General features: G+C 42.7%; 4 protein-coding genes across 4 annotated transcripts; 1 reads left to right on the top strand and 3 right to left on the bottom strand.

Annotated features, from left to right (window-relative positions):
• Positions 1-3,546: 3,546 nt before the first annotated feature.
• On the bottom strand, positions 3,547-4,092 carry MELLADRAFT_71812 (uncharacterized protein; the record flags this gene model as incomplete). Its single annotated transcript, XM_007409512.1, has 1 exon — positions 3,547-4,092. The coding sequence occupies one exon, from the start codon at positions 4,032-4,034 to the stop codon at positions 3,768-3,770; it is 267 nt and encodes an 88-aa protein (XP_007409574.1).
• An 851-nt stretch (positions 4,093-4,943) lies between these two features.
• Positions 4,944-5,781, bottom strand: MELLADRAFT_86084 (uncharacterized protein; the record flags this gene model as incomplete). The annotated part of the gene is made up of 4 exons (XM_007409511.1): positions 4,944-5,029; positions 5,113-5,226; positions 5,294-5,640; positions 5,708-5,781. The coding sequence occupies 4 exons, from the start codon at positions 5,779-5,781 to the stop codon at positions 4,944-4,946; spliced, it is 621 nt and encodes a 206-aa protein (XP_007409573.1).
• A 1,961-nt stretch (positions 5,782-7,742) lies between these two features.
• MELLADRAFT_86083 (uncharacterized protein) lies at positions 7,743-8,593 on the top strand (the record flags this gene model as incomplete). Its single annotated transcript, XM_007409516.1, has 3 exons — positions 7,743-8,022; positions 8,088-8,310; positions 8,383-8,593. 3 exons carry the CDS (start codon positions 7,743-7,745, stop codon positions 8,591-8,593), a joined length of 714 nt encoding a protein of 237 aa, XP_007409578.1.
• Positions 8,594-9,569: 976 nt separating this feature from the next.
• MELLADRAFT_56020 (uncharacterized protein) lies at positions 9,570-10,625 on the bottom strand (the record flags this gene model as incomplete). Its single annotated transcript, XM_007409510.1, has 6 exons — positions 9,570-9,718; positions 9,744-9,748; positions 9,811-9,899; positions 9,962-10,086; positions 10,151-10,281; positions 10,368-10,625. The coding sequence occupies 6 exons, from the start codon at positions 10,606-10,608 to the stop codon at positions 9,620-9,622; spliced, it is 690 nt and encodes a 229-aa protein (XP_007409572.1).
• Positions 10,626-14,379: the final 3,754 nt, after the last annotated feature.

Here is a 14,379-nt window from a genome sequence, read left to right as displayed (position 1 = left end):
CTTTTGTTGTGGTCTAGACTACTATTCTAGTGAAATACACCTCGGTTATAGATCAGTCTAGGCTTCGGCCTGTGAGTCACCTCCCAGTGAAGGTCGAGTGATCCTCGACCTTACACTTTTTTGATCTATACCGACTTCAAACCAACTCTCAAATCCAGTGATCAACAAATTCGATTTTTTTCAGCTATTCAGCCAGACCAGAGACTCAGCAGACTGTTCACTCGCCTTACACGGTGTTTCAAGTTCAAATCAGACTCACCATTAATGGTGTTTTAAGAGTTTTCAATTATCCATCCAGAGATTCAGCACACTGTTCACTCGCCTCTTGCGGCGTTTCAAGTTCAACTTCCAGATCACACTCACTGCCAACGGTGTTTTAAGTCAAACTCCCAGATATCATTTTACACAGTTTTAATTCAATGGAACACAGCCTCCTTTTGGGAATTCTCCTATAGCAATGGTCGTGCCAATAGAACACTCATAACCAGCCTCGGTTTTACCTTGAAAAGATGACACATTCATATTCACACCCATATGGGCATCCAAGCTTGCCTATTTCTTATCCAATTTTGAATCTGTCACCTCACATCATCAGTGCGATACATCAGGTTTCGGCACTGGCCCATCATCTGAATCTTCTTGTCTCGAACTTTGCACCGCATCTGCATTCTCATGGCTTTGGAACTTCACTTACACCTAATGCCTGTCGGAGAAAGCCCTCAATTCGATCGCAGAACTGGCGTCGGCGTACTGAAAACTCTACAAAGTCAGCAAGATACCACAGCTTCCCTCTCCAGCACTGCAACACACCTTTTGAGCCCAGCAAAACTCCTCCCGAAGTCCCCTATGACACTCGACCTAGTTCAATGCCGCCCTTGCCAGTTTTTTTCACTCGACCTGTGGTGATGTCTCCATTGCCAAGTACCATCGCCGAACCTGTGTTGTGTTCAATGTCATCTGATTGGTCAAGTTATTCTCCTCCAAGTCGGCCTCATTCTGTACCACCATTCCCAGAGCTGGATAGACGAACTCGCTCAAGGAGCGTTCATTCTCCTCGATTCCCTTTCTTAGACCTTGCTAGCCCGGCCGAACATCAATTTTATCATAAACTACCCATGTTGTCCGATCTGGAACCCTCAGGGAACACTGCTAAACACTCACTAGAGACTCCTATACATACTGAGGGAGAATTGGCGAACGACTCAATTGTAGACACTCAAATGAAATCTACAAACAAGCCTCAATCTCAGCTCGATCCGACCCAAGAAAGTTGTGTAGCGTTGAGACAAGAGTTGAGGGAGCTCGATCAGACCCGAGAAAGTCAGGCAGAGTTAAGACAGGAGTTGAGTGAGGTCCGCGCGATGATTGAAGCCTTGTTGCGTTCACCGGACCATCTACAAACAGACGTGATCAACTCCGAACCAGCAAAATCAAGTGATCAAGCCGCAGCCAGCTATGATCACCCAATCAAACTGCTTTCTTCTGAATCACACTCAGACCCAATGAGCTCGCTTCCAGAATCAATGTCAGATAATCAAGTCGGACCCAGCTGTTATCAGTCTATCAAGTCTCCTCCTTCTGAGTCTCTGTCTAATCGGATCAGCTTGTCTCTGTCATCAAAATCTTCAGATATTGATCCTGACCCAAACAGTTGTATTACAACACTCGCTCGGCCTGATTCCACCAAATTGGACCTCAATGCTCACCCATTGAACTCAACTACAATATCAAATTCTGTTATTGACCCGAACTCAAACGAATCTCTCACAAGGACAAATCAACCTACTCCTACAGATCAAACAATTCTCACCTCTAGTGTTGCTCATTCTGCTGTGTGTGATCCTACTTGTGTTCCAATCAAGAAGAAGAAAAAGAAAAAGACCAAAGCAATCATTCTAGAGACAGAAGTACCTGATACCCTTAATTTTGAACTGACACCACCTGCACCTGCATATGGACCGGGATCTGACAATTATCCGCCTCCGCCAACACAATCTCAAATTCAAGAACTATCTGATATACTTGTTAAGCGTCATCCTGGTCTATGCATACTGGAAACAGATGATCAAGGATTTTACCTCGGTAAGGATTGTAACAAAAGTCCTTTTGATCAAGACGTCCTGCTATATTCCTTTGATGGCACATTGATCTTTCAACTTGAAAATGGGATTTCAATTTCAACAACTTAAATTCTTCTTTAATGTCTTCTATTTGGTCTTTGTTCAAGTCTTCTTTTCTTGGTTCTTGATATTCTTTCTACTCTCTGTTGTCCCATATTACCTTTTCCATAGACTCTGTGACTCTGTGATGGAGGGATATTTTTTCATTTTTCCAATTGGATTATTTAACTTTTATATGATTTTTAGGGAGTGGGTTGTTTTTTAGGAGGGGAGGGTGTAAGGAAGGAGATTACTCAGTTGTAGCATATCTTTAGTATCTGTATAGAGAGGGTATATATGTTGTCCATCCCTCTCCTCCCTTCCTTCTTTCCTCTCTGAGGTTTCTCTTCTCCACTCTCGATCTCTGGCTTCTTCTCTGACCTTTTGTTGTGGTCTAGGTATGGTCTCCCTCTCGGAGGTTTCTCTTCTCCACTCTTGATCTCTGGCTTCTTCTCTGACCTTTTGTTGTGGTCTAGACTACTATTCTAGTGAAATACACCTTGGTTATAGATCAGTCTAGGCTTCGGCCTGTGAGTCACCCCCAGTGAAGGTCGAGTGATCCTCAACCTTACAATTTACCGGCATATTCTCCCAATCTGAATCCCATCGAGAAGGCTTTTGCCGCGATGAAACACAGACTTCAAAGAGAGAAAGTCTGGCATTGGATTGATGATAAGGCAACTTATCTCCTTCGTTTGGCTGGTAGGGTGATGACTAGACGTTTGTTGCAACCGTTAATGGTTAACAGTGGCTACACCACTGATGCCTACTGGGAGAAGTACAATGAACGATTTGACCTTTAGATAGAGCCTCTGTTGCCTCTTGTGATGGCCCTTGTCTACCCCAATGCACTTGTTATGGTGTCAAGTTTTGTTTTTTTTGTCTTTACTGTTTCTCACATTATTGAGTCCCCAGAAATGTTTCTTTTATGTGCGCGTGATTTTCAGTGATTGATCTTCCTTTATCCTGAGATCCTCCTGATGGAGGATTTGATATGTCATGTTTTGGTGAGGTATACTTAGATGTTTGGAGTTGGCTTAAATACACGCAAAGGCGTACATTTGGTTAAAGAAATGAATTCTTTTGTTTTCAAATTTTTCTCTCATCTGCGAAGTCCACCCAAAAAAAACTGAGACTATCTCGCCAACAAAGACTCATCTTGGTCACTTTGATGGCGAGATAGTCTCCAAATTGTGCCACTCTTGTAGAGGTTCCAACTCAGGGCGTGGGCAATTTAAGCCTTGGGCAATAAGGCAAAGTGGCGTATGCCAAATTTGGCCAAAGAATTTCACTGCTGGTTTAAAGAAACCTCTGCCTCAGTTTTTGGGGGCATAGCTTGAACAGGTTGTCTGATCAAGCGCAAATTTATTGCAACTCAAATTTTTTTGGGGGCAAAATCAAACATAATTGTTATTCAATTAGCATATTGCCTGTACAAAGACCAAGGTCTTACAAATCCACAAATGCTCACAAGAGCGCGCACACACAAGTTGGTAGGCATAAGTTGCACAACATCATAGCTCACAATCCAAAATAACATGAAATCATACAACCTAAATTGTGAAAGATCTTGTTGAAAGAGCGCTTTCAATACTGGCGACAAGCTGTTTAAAGCACAGAGTCTGCACCAGAACCTTGAGGTGGCCCCGTGTAGGGCAGTTGGCTAGGTCCAGCTTGAGGCGCATTCGAACTGGATTCGCTGGCTCCTGAGGTGGCCCCTTTCTTCAAAAGGTGGTATGGACCTTCGCGCGCGCTGATACGATTACAGGTGGAAATCTCTTTCTTGATTTGTTTATAAAAAAGACAACTTTGTGCAAATAATTTCATAGCCATCCCCCAAGAGATCCCTAATCCAAGCACGTCGCGGATGTTCATAAGTTCGGGAAAGAGGAATTGTTCGAAACTGTCGATGTGATGATCGCGTAACAACTCCGCCAATTTGGACACAAAGAAAGGCGTAATACTGGCATAATCGAGGAATTCGTCCAAGTTACAGTACTTCTTCACTTCTTCAAGCTCTTCACGATTGATCTTGATGTGATAACCTTGGCATTTGGTGTAACCGCCAATGCTGCCCAAAAAAGGAGCTTTGAAGTCGGAGGCGTGTTTCTTTTTGTTGGAGGCTTGGGGAGCCGCAGTTGACAAAGGCCGTTTCACATCAGTCCATTTGAAACCTTCAAGGTACATTGGTGGATTCTCTAAATCGACACCTCGTTGAGCTTCTGCCTATAGATTCATCTTGATCAATTTCACATCACAAAGCCATCAGGTTACACACATAGACTCACTAATTCTTCAGCCCACTTATGCAAGTGCTCATAGTTCATTTGCATGTATTTTGAAGCTTCTTGGGTTTTATACACGCGCCAACCTCCGCGGCTGTGGTTCTCAAGAGATCCGTACTTCTTGATGAGAGCCTCGAGTTTCACTTGAATTGGGTCAAGCGGAATAGAATCCGTGAGTTGTGAAGTAGTGAGCAAAGAAGTGTTCATGGCGCTCATGGCCTTCAATCAAGTTTGAGCCATAGCAATTTTCTAAAAACGGAAAAGGGTATCAGACCAAGTCAAAAACTTTACGTAAGGATATAAAGTACTTACAGTGTCAGCGATTTTCGCAGACTTAGCAGGATCAGCCATTGATATGGAGATACCTGCCTCTTGCAAAGGACAAGCCTGGACCGCCGCAGAGAAATCTTGTACGTCCTGATCTTTGACAAGCTTGCAACTCTTGCTACGACTGAAGACATCGTGACGATCTATGTAGACGCAGATAGAAACGGATCCGCTAGCATTGGCCAACTTGAAAATTGCACTGTTTCCTCCGGGAGGAGCATCGGTGCCGATAGTGTCGGCCACCGTAAACAACATTTCCTTAAGAGCCAGGAAATCATTGTTGTCAATGTCAATGATTTTCGTGGTGGGATCGATTTGATAAGGCATCCATTTGCCGGTACCGTTCTTCAAATTTTGAGTTGAGGTTTTGAGGGGATTGACTCCTTTTTCAGTGTACATGAGGTAAGAGAGCTTGACGTTATAAGATCCCATCACGTTAACTGGAACCACAGGGCCTAAAAATTAAAATGTTCAACTGTCAGCGCAACGAAGTGAGATCCGTGTTCGTCTCAAAACGCTCACCTTTTCCTTTAATTGGAGTCTCAATGGGCGATTCAATTGAATCAATAGACAAGACAGATTCCTCACGAGTCGGTTGACCCTGACCATTGGCGTCGTTGGCCACACAAGCATCCGAACGCATTGCCGCCTCGAAGACTCGGACACTGCACGCTTGGAATGGAGGGGTCCATTCCAGTTCATCCACCAAATCACTCAAGGCGATGTCCGGATGTTGCGTGCCTTGGGTGGGATTGACCCGTTCGACTCCTGATGAAACATTGGGATCGAAAAAGACTGGCACTTCATCGCCCAAATTGGCCACACTCGACTGGCGGGATATACCGGTCACGCCAGGTTGAGCCATCGGCCTATATCGAGAACGACCCAGGATTAGCCACCGTCTCAATGTACAACACTTGGAACCTGATGACTCACGGATTGAACGCTCCGTTGTAACCGTGTGGATCCACGAAACCCAGAGGATGGTGAACCAAGGTGCCAAACACCATTGGGCGAGATATTCCAACACCGCTTTGATCCCCAAATGGTCTACAGGGAGAGAGGGTGAGCTTCATTATCTTGGAGGCGATGAAAGCAGAATATTGGGACGACATGGTGGCTAAAATGAGACGACTTTGTGGAAACAAAGGGCGAAATGAAAGCGATTGATTGGGAATAGCGAAAACGGTAAGAAAAGGATGTTTTGCGGCCAAAACTTGATTCGAAAGGATGAAGTTGAGGGGAAGAAGAACCGGTTGAGGCAAGGGAAGGACCCCATGGATCCGGATGAAGAGGTTGTCGAAGTCGTTCGTGGTGTTTTCCATGGATCTGGCCTCTCGAAGCATTTCTGCATGCAGAGGGTACTTAAATCGATTGAGAACAGATTTCCGGATCCTCAACCGGGTAATCATGCTTCGCCGGTGCGGGGCCCGGGTACTCATGAGCAGCACCTGTCGTCCCGACGCACGTCCTCTTTGGACTTTTTATTTTTTTGTTTTTGGCAACCATTTCCGGTTTGACTGTATAATTTGGGTACCGGTCTGGCGAGATGGATGAGACGAGGTGAGATGCGACAGTGGATGCTGGAAGCAGCTGTATGGTACATTCTATTCACTGCTTCGAGCAGTTGAATAAGGCACCCCGAGGTGCACCGTCATTGACTGAAGATTGAGGCAAAACTCTTTCTCTCATTAAAGTAAGTTACGTTTTTAAACTTGGTCTTGATGCAATTTCTATGAGTTAGCGTCCTTCGTGTTGCGTTTTCACTATATGTAATGTCGTTCTCGAAAAGCTTGTCCGAGTTTTCCCGCAAAACTCGAGCAATTTGGCGGGAAAACTTGGACAAGCTTTTCGAGAACGACAGTACATATGTTATCAAGGTCATGAGAAGACTGAACAAAATCTCATAGGGAAAAAGTGGGCAATAACACCCCTCATCTGCTTTGTTCAGCTAAATAAGTACAGGTGAAGTTTCTCGAGGAGCATTTTGTTGGCTCGAAAGACGTTTGTTCACCGGAAAAGGAAGCGTGCGAGAAGCAGCGAGGTACATACTTATTAGCGATGGATGAGGAAACTGATACGTGGTCAAGCGAAGGTGAACTGAATAAACACTGGCTTCCTCAACTTGGCAGCATGCTTCCATCTCAAGTTGGTTTGGGGAATTATCTATCCAGCGAAGCCCATCTGTAGGTATCCTGATTTCATCTACGTCCGAGCTGTACTATGGGCAAAGCTGGGATCGTGAAGGAGTGCTTATGAACCTTGTCGAAGCTCGCAACCCTATGAGGGCACATTGATGTGAGTTCGTCAATGACAGACAGGTTTGTTGGCTTTGAAAGTTTTGCTTGCAAGTTGTGACGTTTTTCATCAACATCTTCCATCCAGTCTAGTTGTGCTCGGACAATTACCCAAACATTGTTGCAGCGACAATGCTGGGTCAAATCCTCATTACGATTTTTTCTAGACTGGCAGGTTGAGAAGTCTTTACTGTTGACAAACTCAATTCAACACCACGGCAAGTCATTTTCTCGAGTTTCGCTCGCCGGGAAGGAAAAGCTCGCAACGAATGGTTCAAACTGACCAACAACACCGGCAAATGCTCAATGGCGACCTCAATGCCTAGGGAATAGAGAGTCTGTTGTATTCCGGATTTTCCTTATAATCACACTCATCAAGCAGATTTTTCAAGTCTATCACTACATCAACCAAGCCTTTCTCAAACGTCTTCGCTCTTCAAAGCCTTTTTGATAGCATTTAACTTTTGTTTATTTTAGTCCTTTTACCTTTCCAACGACGACTTGACGTTGTCACCTTCGTTTTTTAATATCTGTCTTTTTGATCTCGCCCTTTCACTTCCCGTTTCGACGACTTGAAGTTGTCACTTTCGTTTTTTTGCATTTTCACCCGTCTTTGATCTCGTCGCGCAGAATTTCAACCCTCACTTCACTCTAATTTCATAATCCTTTAAAAGATGCCTAGCCGCCAATTTTTCCAAATTACAACTGTGTTAATCTTCTCCATATTTCGCTCCACCAACGCTCATTCGTTCATACTAGCAATAGAAGGTTCAAATGGACAAAGATCGACAGGTTTTGGTACAAGACTCACCTCTCGTGGTACTTTAGTACAAAACACCGGTATAATCCATACAGGTGACATGGCTTCTGGTCAAGTTGGACCTTGTGGTAGAATATTTGGTGGTGATGGTTTACCAGCGTCTGCTGTAGATGTTCAAAAAGAAATGGCAATCGGTAAGTTTACTCTTAGTCTCATTCTCCTTTAACCCATTTCTAACATTAAACCTGCAATTATCAAGCCGAAGCCGATGGCATTTCAGCCGCTGGCGAAGATGGCTCAGTTCCGATGAGTATGTTTGCCCACAATGCCGATGGAGGAGGACCATACGAATGCGGTTACTCATCTGACATGAGCTTGAAGGTATTCAAACCAATGAACATCAGTTTACAAATTGAAGGCGAAGGTGGTAAAAACCCTGAGGCTAAAGAATTTGCATATCCTCTCACTTCAGTCTTTCCACCGTAAGTGCAAAAGTGAATGTCTTTTCGTACGGAACTTTTATTGATTTATTCCCCTTCTCTGTCCGCTATTAGGGATGCTGAATGCAGCGGTGGAACAGGCCAAGACACATGTATAATGCGCTGTAAAAATCCACTCGGATTTGGATCTTGCGCAGCTGTAAAGCTTTTCTCAAAAACGGGACGAGCTACGGCACCATCACCATCCAATGCCATGACACCAGAGATTCAAAAACGTTCCAATCGAAGATCCTTGACCTTTGCACAGGATACCCTTCGGCTATGAAGAAAGCATTTGTTCTATATGGTGTCGGTTTTTGCAACTAATTCCACTGCGGTCACTGTTTATCTCATTATTTGTTTACTTTGGCAATTGAGAATTATTACAATTTGTTTAACACATTTTATTATCTATGTGACATCTGCTCTCTATCCAAAATCCTCGATGTGCGCAATGCATACCATTGGCCAGCGTGAACATAACCTTGGAACCTTTATTAACACCAAACAGTATATGCCCCCCCAAAAGCGCTTTGAATCTCGTTGTCTTGCCCCAGCACCTTATCACTGCGTCCACCACCTCCCTTCTCGACGTCGAGAAGGGTAGAATGTCCCGATTTGGTTCAACTTTGTTCCAACTTTATTGCGGGTTAGTTTCACTACTGAGTATCCCACTCAGCATAGACTGAGAGATGCACGAGTGATTGATCAGAAGCCATTGAGCCTCAGGGAATTCCTCAGACGTTAGATTCTCAGCCTCAGGATATTCCTTAGAACTTCATACTCACTTAATCTCAGGCAACAAATCAATCTCATGTCTAACAGCCTTTGATAACCTTTTATTATGTTATTCACTCTCAAATCAACTTAAATCAATCTATTGCTATGGTGAATCAAATCATTCATGTCCATCAAAGTTGGACAATTTCAAATTTTGTCTTAGTTTGAAAGCTCTTGATAAAGAACAATGTGCTGGTTTGTGGCATCAAAGGAAAGCTGAGAAGATCTTGGAAAGACCTAATAGTGAAGATGTCTGGGATCGCAGGTTGGTTTCTGAAAATCACATGTATCATGTTCAAAAATAGACGAGTACGTTGCAAGGGAGTATTAGAATATTGACTTCTTGATTGTTTACTTTACAGCCCAGTCGCACCTTCTGAGCCTATCTGGTCAAACAACGCGATGAACTGAGGTATTAGAACACACACCGAAAACTTTGTTCTTAGAGATATAAATCCTGGAGTAAAATTACAATATGCTGGAAAGTACAGGTCCTGATTTACAAGTTGTCGAAGTGACAGAGTTGCTCGACTCAAGGTGAAATCAAATCCCATAGTTGATTACCCAAGACAAATCCATCTCGATTATTTTCGGCTTTCCGGACCACTCGTGAAGATTCAGGATGTAAATCACATCCTTTTGTGTTTGAATATCATGCAACCAAGGATAATTAGCGAGGGATGAGTGGAAGACGAGGTCAAGCGGTACAAGTGTGAAACTTACGCAGAAATAATTTGTCAGAGGGTTTTTCAGATGTCGTCCGGCGGGGTACTTGTACAAACCCAAGTTCATGATTAAGTTTGGTTTTCAATCTGAGTTGTAATGATAAATGTTAACAATACTGGCTCTACATATCTTGGTATGTAAACTTTACAATGAAGTACCAAAAACAAAGTCGCCGGACGGTGACCGACTAGGCTCATAATGTTCAAGTTGTTTGCACTCAGCTTGCAAACGAGCGATTTGAGCCTTGGTGACCCCTACATTACTATCAAGCTCCTAAACCAGCATTCTGGTTAGCTCTTTGACTGATTTTAGCAATTGAGGATGGAACGTTACAAACTTTCAACTTTCTCGCTTCTTCATATGAATCCTGTTTGAGTGCGTAAATCTCTGCTTGTGTTTCTCTCACCACTGAGTTGGCTTTCATCTTGTCCAAAGCCTCTTGCTTAGCTTCAGCTTGACGCTCGAAACCTTCCTTTGCGCAAATAAATGAATATTCAAAATCGATCAGTAGTTCAAGACTTGTAGAATATTTTTTTACCAAAGATGATACTCACGATTCATTTCGTTCCTCCCATTTTCTAATTTTTCTCGACATCTTTCTAACCATTTAAAAGTTTGATTGAGTGCTTGATAAACCAGTTCAGGATCTTCATCTATACCTTCCTTGATGACTTCTGTGGTATCTTGAACTAATGTAGTTGTTTCATCCCATATTTGAGCTGGGGAAAGGATTGGCTCTGATTCATCTTCTGGAGGTCGATTCGGTGGGTTTAAGCTTTGTCGTGGTTGAGACATTTTTCGCTCCAAGAGGGCGATGTTTCCTATGAGATCGAATGTGGATTGGTATATGAATGATGATTGAATCAGGACAGTTGGTATCTCAATCGCGTTCGAGCTGAAATTAGAATTCGACGTGAAGAAGGCTTTACGGAATCTTGGACGCGTTGATCACGTTGAACGCTGCTCGGCCGCCTCGGTCATGTCAAGTTCACTGAGGCCTTGTGACAGTCAGGTGATATTACCTCTGGACGCATGACATCCAAGGTGACACTCACAAACCATTCAAACTTGATTATATGCGCACTACTTCAAATTCTCTCTGTCTGTTTTCACGGCCACGCAAAATGTGTGATATCAGGGTGGTCAGCACTTTTTCAGATGAAACCCGACGATAACACTTCAGAACCAGCATTTCAATGGTTTCTTACGAGTTTTTGTGATGCATTCTGTGGTGGTAGGCCTAAAGGGGCATTAACAGCTATAGCGTGTCACATGGTTCGTGTCACAGGTCCTTTCTTTATCTCTGGTATTTGACTCGCAATCCTAACTTAACTAAGTCCCTCCTCAAAGCGCGCGCGTCCCGGGGGAGCTCGCGGAGGAGGGACTTACGACTTATCGGCAATCTTTGGCGTGATGCCAATTCCAAATTTGGGGTTTTCCGTGATTTTTGGACAAAATTGACAATAGCGTCTAACTCACTCAATCAATCATGAGATATGAATAGACCAAACTGATCTCCTTCATCTTGTACATAAGCCTATGTGGTGATATGGTCTTGCTGATTTGGATGAGTGCTCTTGTGGTCGAGCAAACCAATGTAACTTATTGGATGCTCATTCTCATGACTGCGGTGAAATTCTGACGGACCAAACGTTTTGGACACTGAGAGAGTCTCTCTCTCTCTTTTCCCATAAAGAGAAAAATTGGCAGAGAGATGAAAAAAATTGCTGAGAAGAGACCTTGCGAGTGAGGTGGACAGCTTGTACCATTCAGATTCTTTAATTTTCAACGCAAGCAAATTACACAAATAGATCATTGTAATCCTGAAGGCTCTCTCTCTCATCGTGATTCTCTGATAATCAGCGTGATGACCAAAATGCTCACTTCTGAATCTCCGCTAAAAAGGACACTTCGCAGCGCCGACATCACCCATCCAGCTAAAAAGCGCGCGCTTCGTTCGTCGGGAAACCTCACGCCTCTGCCTGCTACCGCATTGACGAAACAAATTAGATCCAAAGTTGCTCTTTCACCCGAAATTTTAGCCTTGACAGACGACCAGCTGTCTAAGCTCATTGAGGATAATCATTTCAAGAAATACAAAACAAAAGCAAAAAAACTACAAGTTGAAGCAGTGGTGGCTTTGGTCAGAGGTCTTGACACATTTGTGTTGGCCGGTACAGGCTATGGAAAGACTCGAATTGCTGAGATGTTCATGGATCTGTTTCCCAAAAAAAAACACCCTGTATGTATCGTGATAAACCCCTTAGATGCCTTGGGTGACAATCAGGTATGTTCAATCCCAATCTTTCTCAAGTCCAAGGTGTTGATGTATGTTTTGCCTGTAGGTTGCTGAGAAAAAGAGATGGTCAATCAAGGGCGTGAATCTCACAAAGGAAAACATGTCAGAAGCGGTGGTTCTGAAGATTATGGCTGGGTTTTATAGTGTGATCTATGTTGTAAGTAGTATTCTTTAAAAATCACACATCTACAATGTCAGCTGATTATAGAACTCCACAGAGCCCCGAGATATTTCTAAATAACAAGCTCTTTGAGATATTATATTTCAGCACGTGGTTTCAGGACCACCTAGTTCTGAAGGTGATTGACGAAGCACACATGATATATTGGTGGGGGCTGGTGCAAAGTGGGCGAGCAAGCCAGTGTAATGCCTTCATGCGTCAACAGGACGGTGGTCAATTTCGGCCGTCTTATGGCAATCTCTGTCTTCGGTTCCTAGCAACAAATAAGATCCCACTTCTGATGATGTCCGCGACGTGTGCACCAGGACCCTTTTCTTCAATTCTATCAAGCTTGAGTATCAAAGAACATAATCTCAAGATTGTGCGAGGGGAACTCAGTCGGTCCAACATTCGTATCATCCGCATCAAAATACCCTCAGGAACTGCGTTGACCAAAGCTTTACGAGCGCTTTATTCTAGGAAAGAATTTGTACCTGATAATCAACTGGTGAAGTCGCTGATCTACTCTGGATCAAGGAATGCCACAGGAACAGTGATGGAAGTGGTCAATGACGCTAGAGGAACTCCAAAAGGCAAGTGCGATCCTGATAGTACCTTGATTTGCAGGTATCACTCCTGTACTGGACGTAAAGAGAAGCTTCGGACAATTGAAGGGTATACCAAGGATGCCTTTCTGATCATTTCTTGTACCAATGCCCTTGGTCTGGGTCAGGATTGGCCTACAGTCATGAAAGTCATTGTCATGGGACGTATGGGCCTTCCCGAACTTGCTCAACTTTTTGGTCGGTGTGGACGGGGCAGCGGAACTGGACTAGCAATTCACCTTGTGGAAGCAAATCGGAGAAACGGAACTAACAATATTGATAATATTGACAATAAGAAAGAAATGAAAGATGACGACCTCATGGATGCCTTCGCTATAACACCTATATGTCTCAGGGTAGCTCTCTCTCTTGGAAACACGTGAGCTTTTCTTAGCCTTTGAAACTCTTGATATGTATCTAATCTTTTTGGTTTCTTGTGTGAAATACTCAGAATCGGTGTGATCCCTTTTAAAAAAAATGACCCACGGGTTCTTGCTGAACAAGCACGCGAAAAAGCTGCAGAGTTTCAAGATTGCAAGTGCTCTAATTGTGACTCAGAAGCTTCTGATATGCTAGTTCATAACATGCCCAGATTGACCAAGTCAAATTATTGTCAGGCAATGGAAGATGTTTTTAGTGTGGATGGCTTCTTAGATCCTAACACAGAAAAACTTGAAGAGAACATTGTGGATAGTAGCGTGAAAAGAAAGGCTACTAAAAAGAGAAGTAATATTTTAGACAGTCAATTGGAGGAGCTCGCAGATGAACTAGTATTCAAATACGATTTATTTCACAAATACATATACGGTGTGGAAAGCAATTCCTATGATCACGTCTTAATCTCATATCATTTTTTTTATTATTACATTAGATCAACTCACAACAGAAAAAAGAAAAGATCCATAAATCACACTCTTCAATTTTTATCAAGGCATGTGGACTCAAGACAAATAATCAAAATCATCATTTCAATTCAAATTATCACTATATGGATCTTGTTATTCTCAATGAACATCAATCTTACATTCAAAATGGTATATTTTATACAGACATAGAAGTTCAAATAAAAACAATACATACAAAAAAGATAAATAAATGAGATACATACATACCTTGGAAAAAAAAAGAGGGTCAAAAATTGAAAATGTCAACATTGATGTTACACAAATAAGATTAGAATTGATGAATCAAGAATGAAAACTCACCTAGTAGATTAATCAATCCCCAAACAGTTGATCTACAAGAAAGAAGTCAAGAATTGAAATTGGAATCTATGCAGCTATGAACTAACATTAAAGCAAGTCAGGAGAAAGTGGAGAAGTCAGTTTAAATGATGCAACAGAATAGAAGGAACAAAAAACTTACCTAAATGATCAAGAAGTCGAAATTAAAATTGAAGTCAAGAGAGTTGAAAATTGATTAAGAAGGCCTACAATCAAATTTAAATGAATTAATCTTAAACAATTGATGCAAAGTTCAAAATCGAATGACAGACAAATAAA

The sequence above is a fragment of the Melampsora larici-populina genome, assembly GCF_000204055.1.
Source record: "Melampsora larici-populina 98AG31 unplaced genomic scaffold MELLAscaffold_16, whole genome shotgun sequence".
Taxonomy (NCBI): domain Eukaryota; kingdom Fungi; phylum Basidiomycota; class Pucciniomycetes; order Pucciniales; family Melampsoraceae; genus Melampsora; species Melampsora laricis-populina.
Note: the sequence above shows the minus strand (reverse complement) of the source record. Positions and strands in the feature narration are given on the sequence as shown.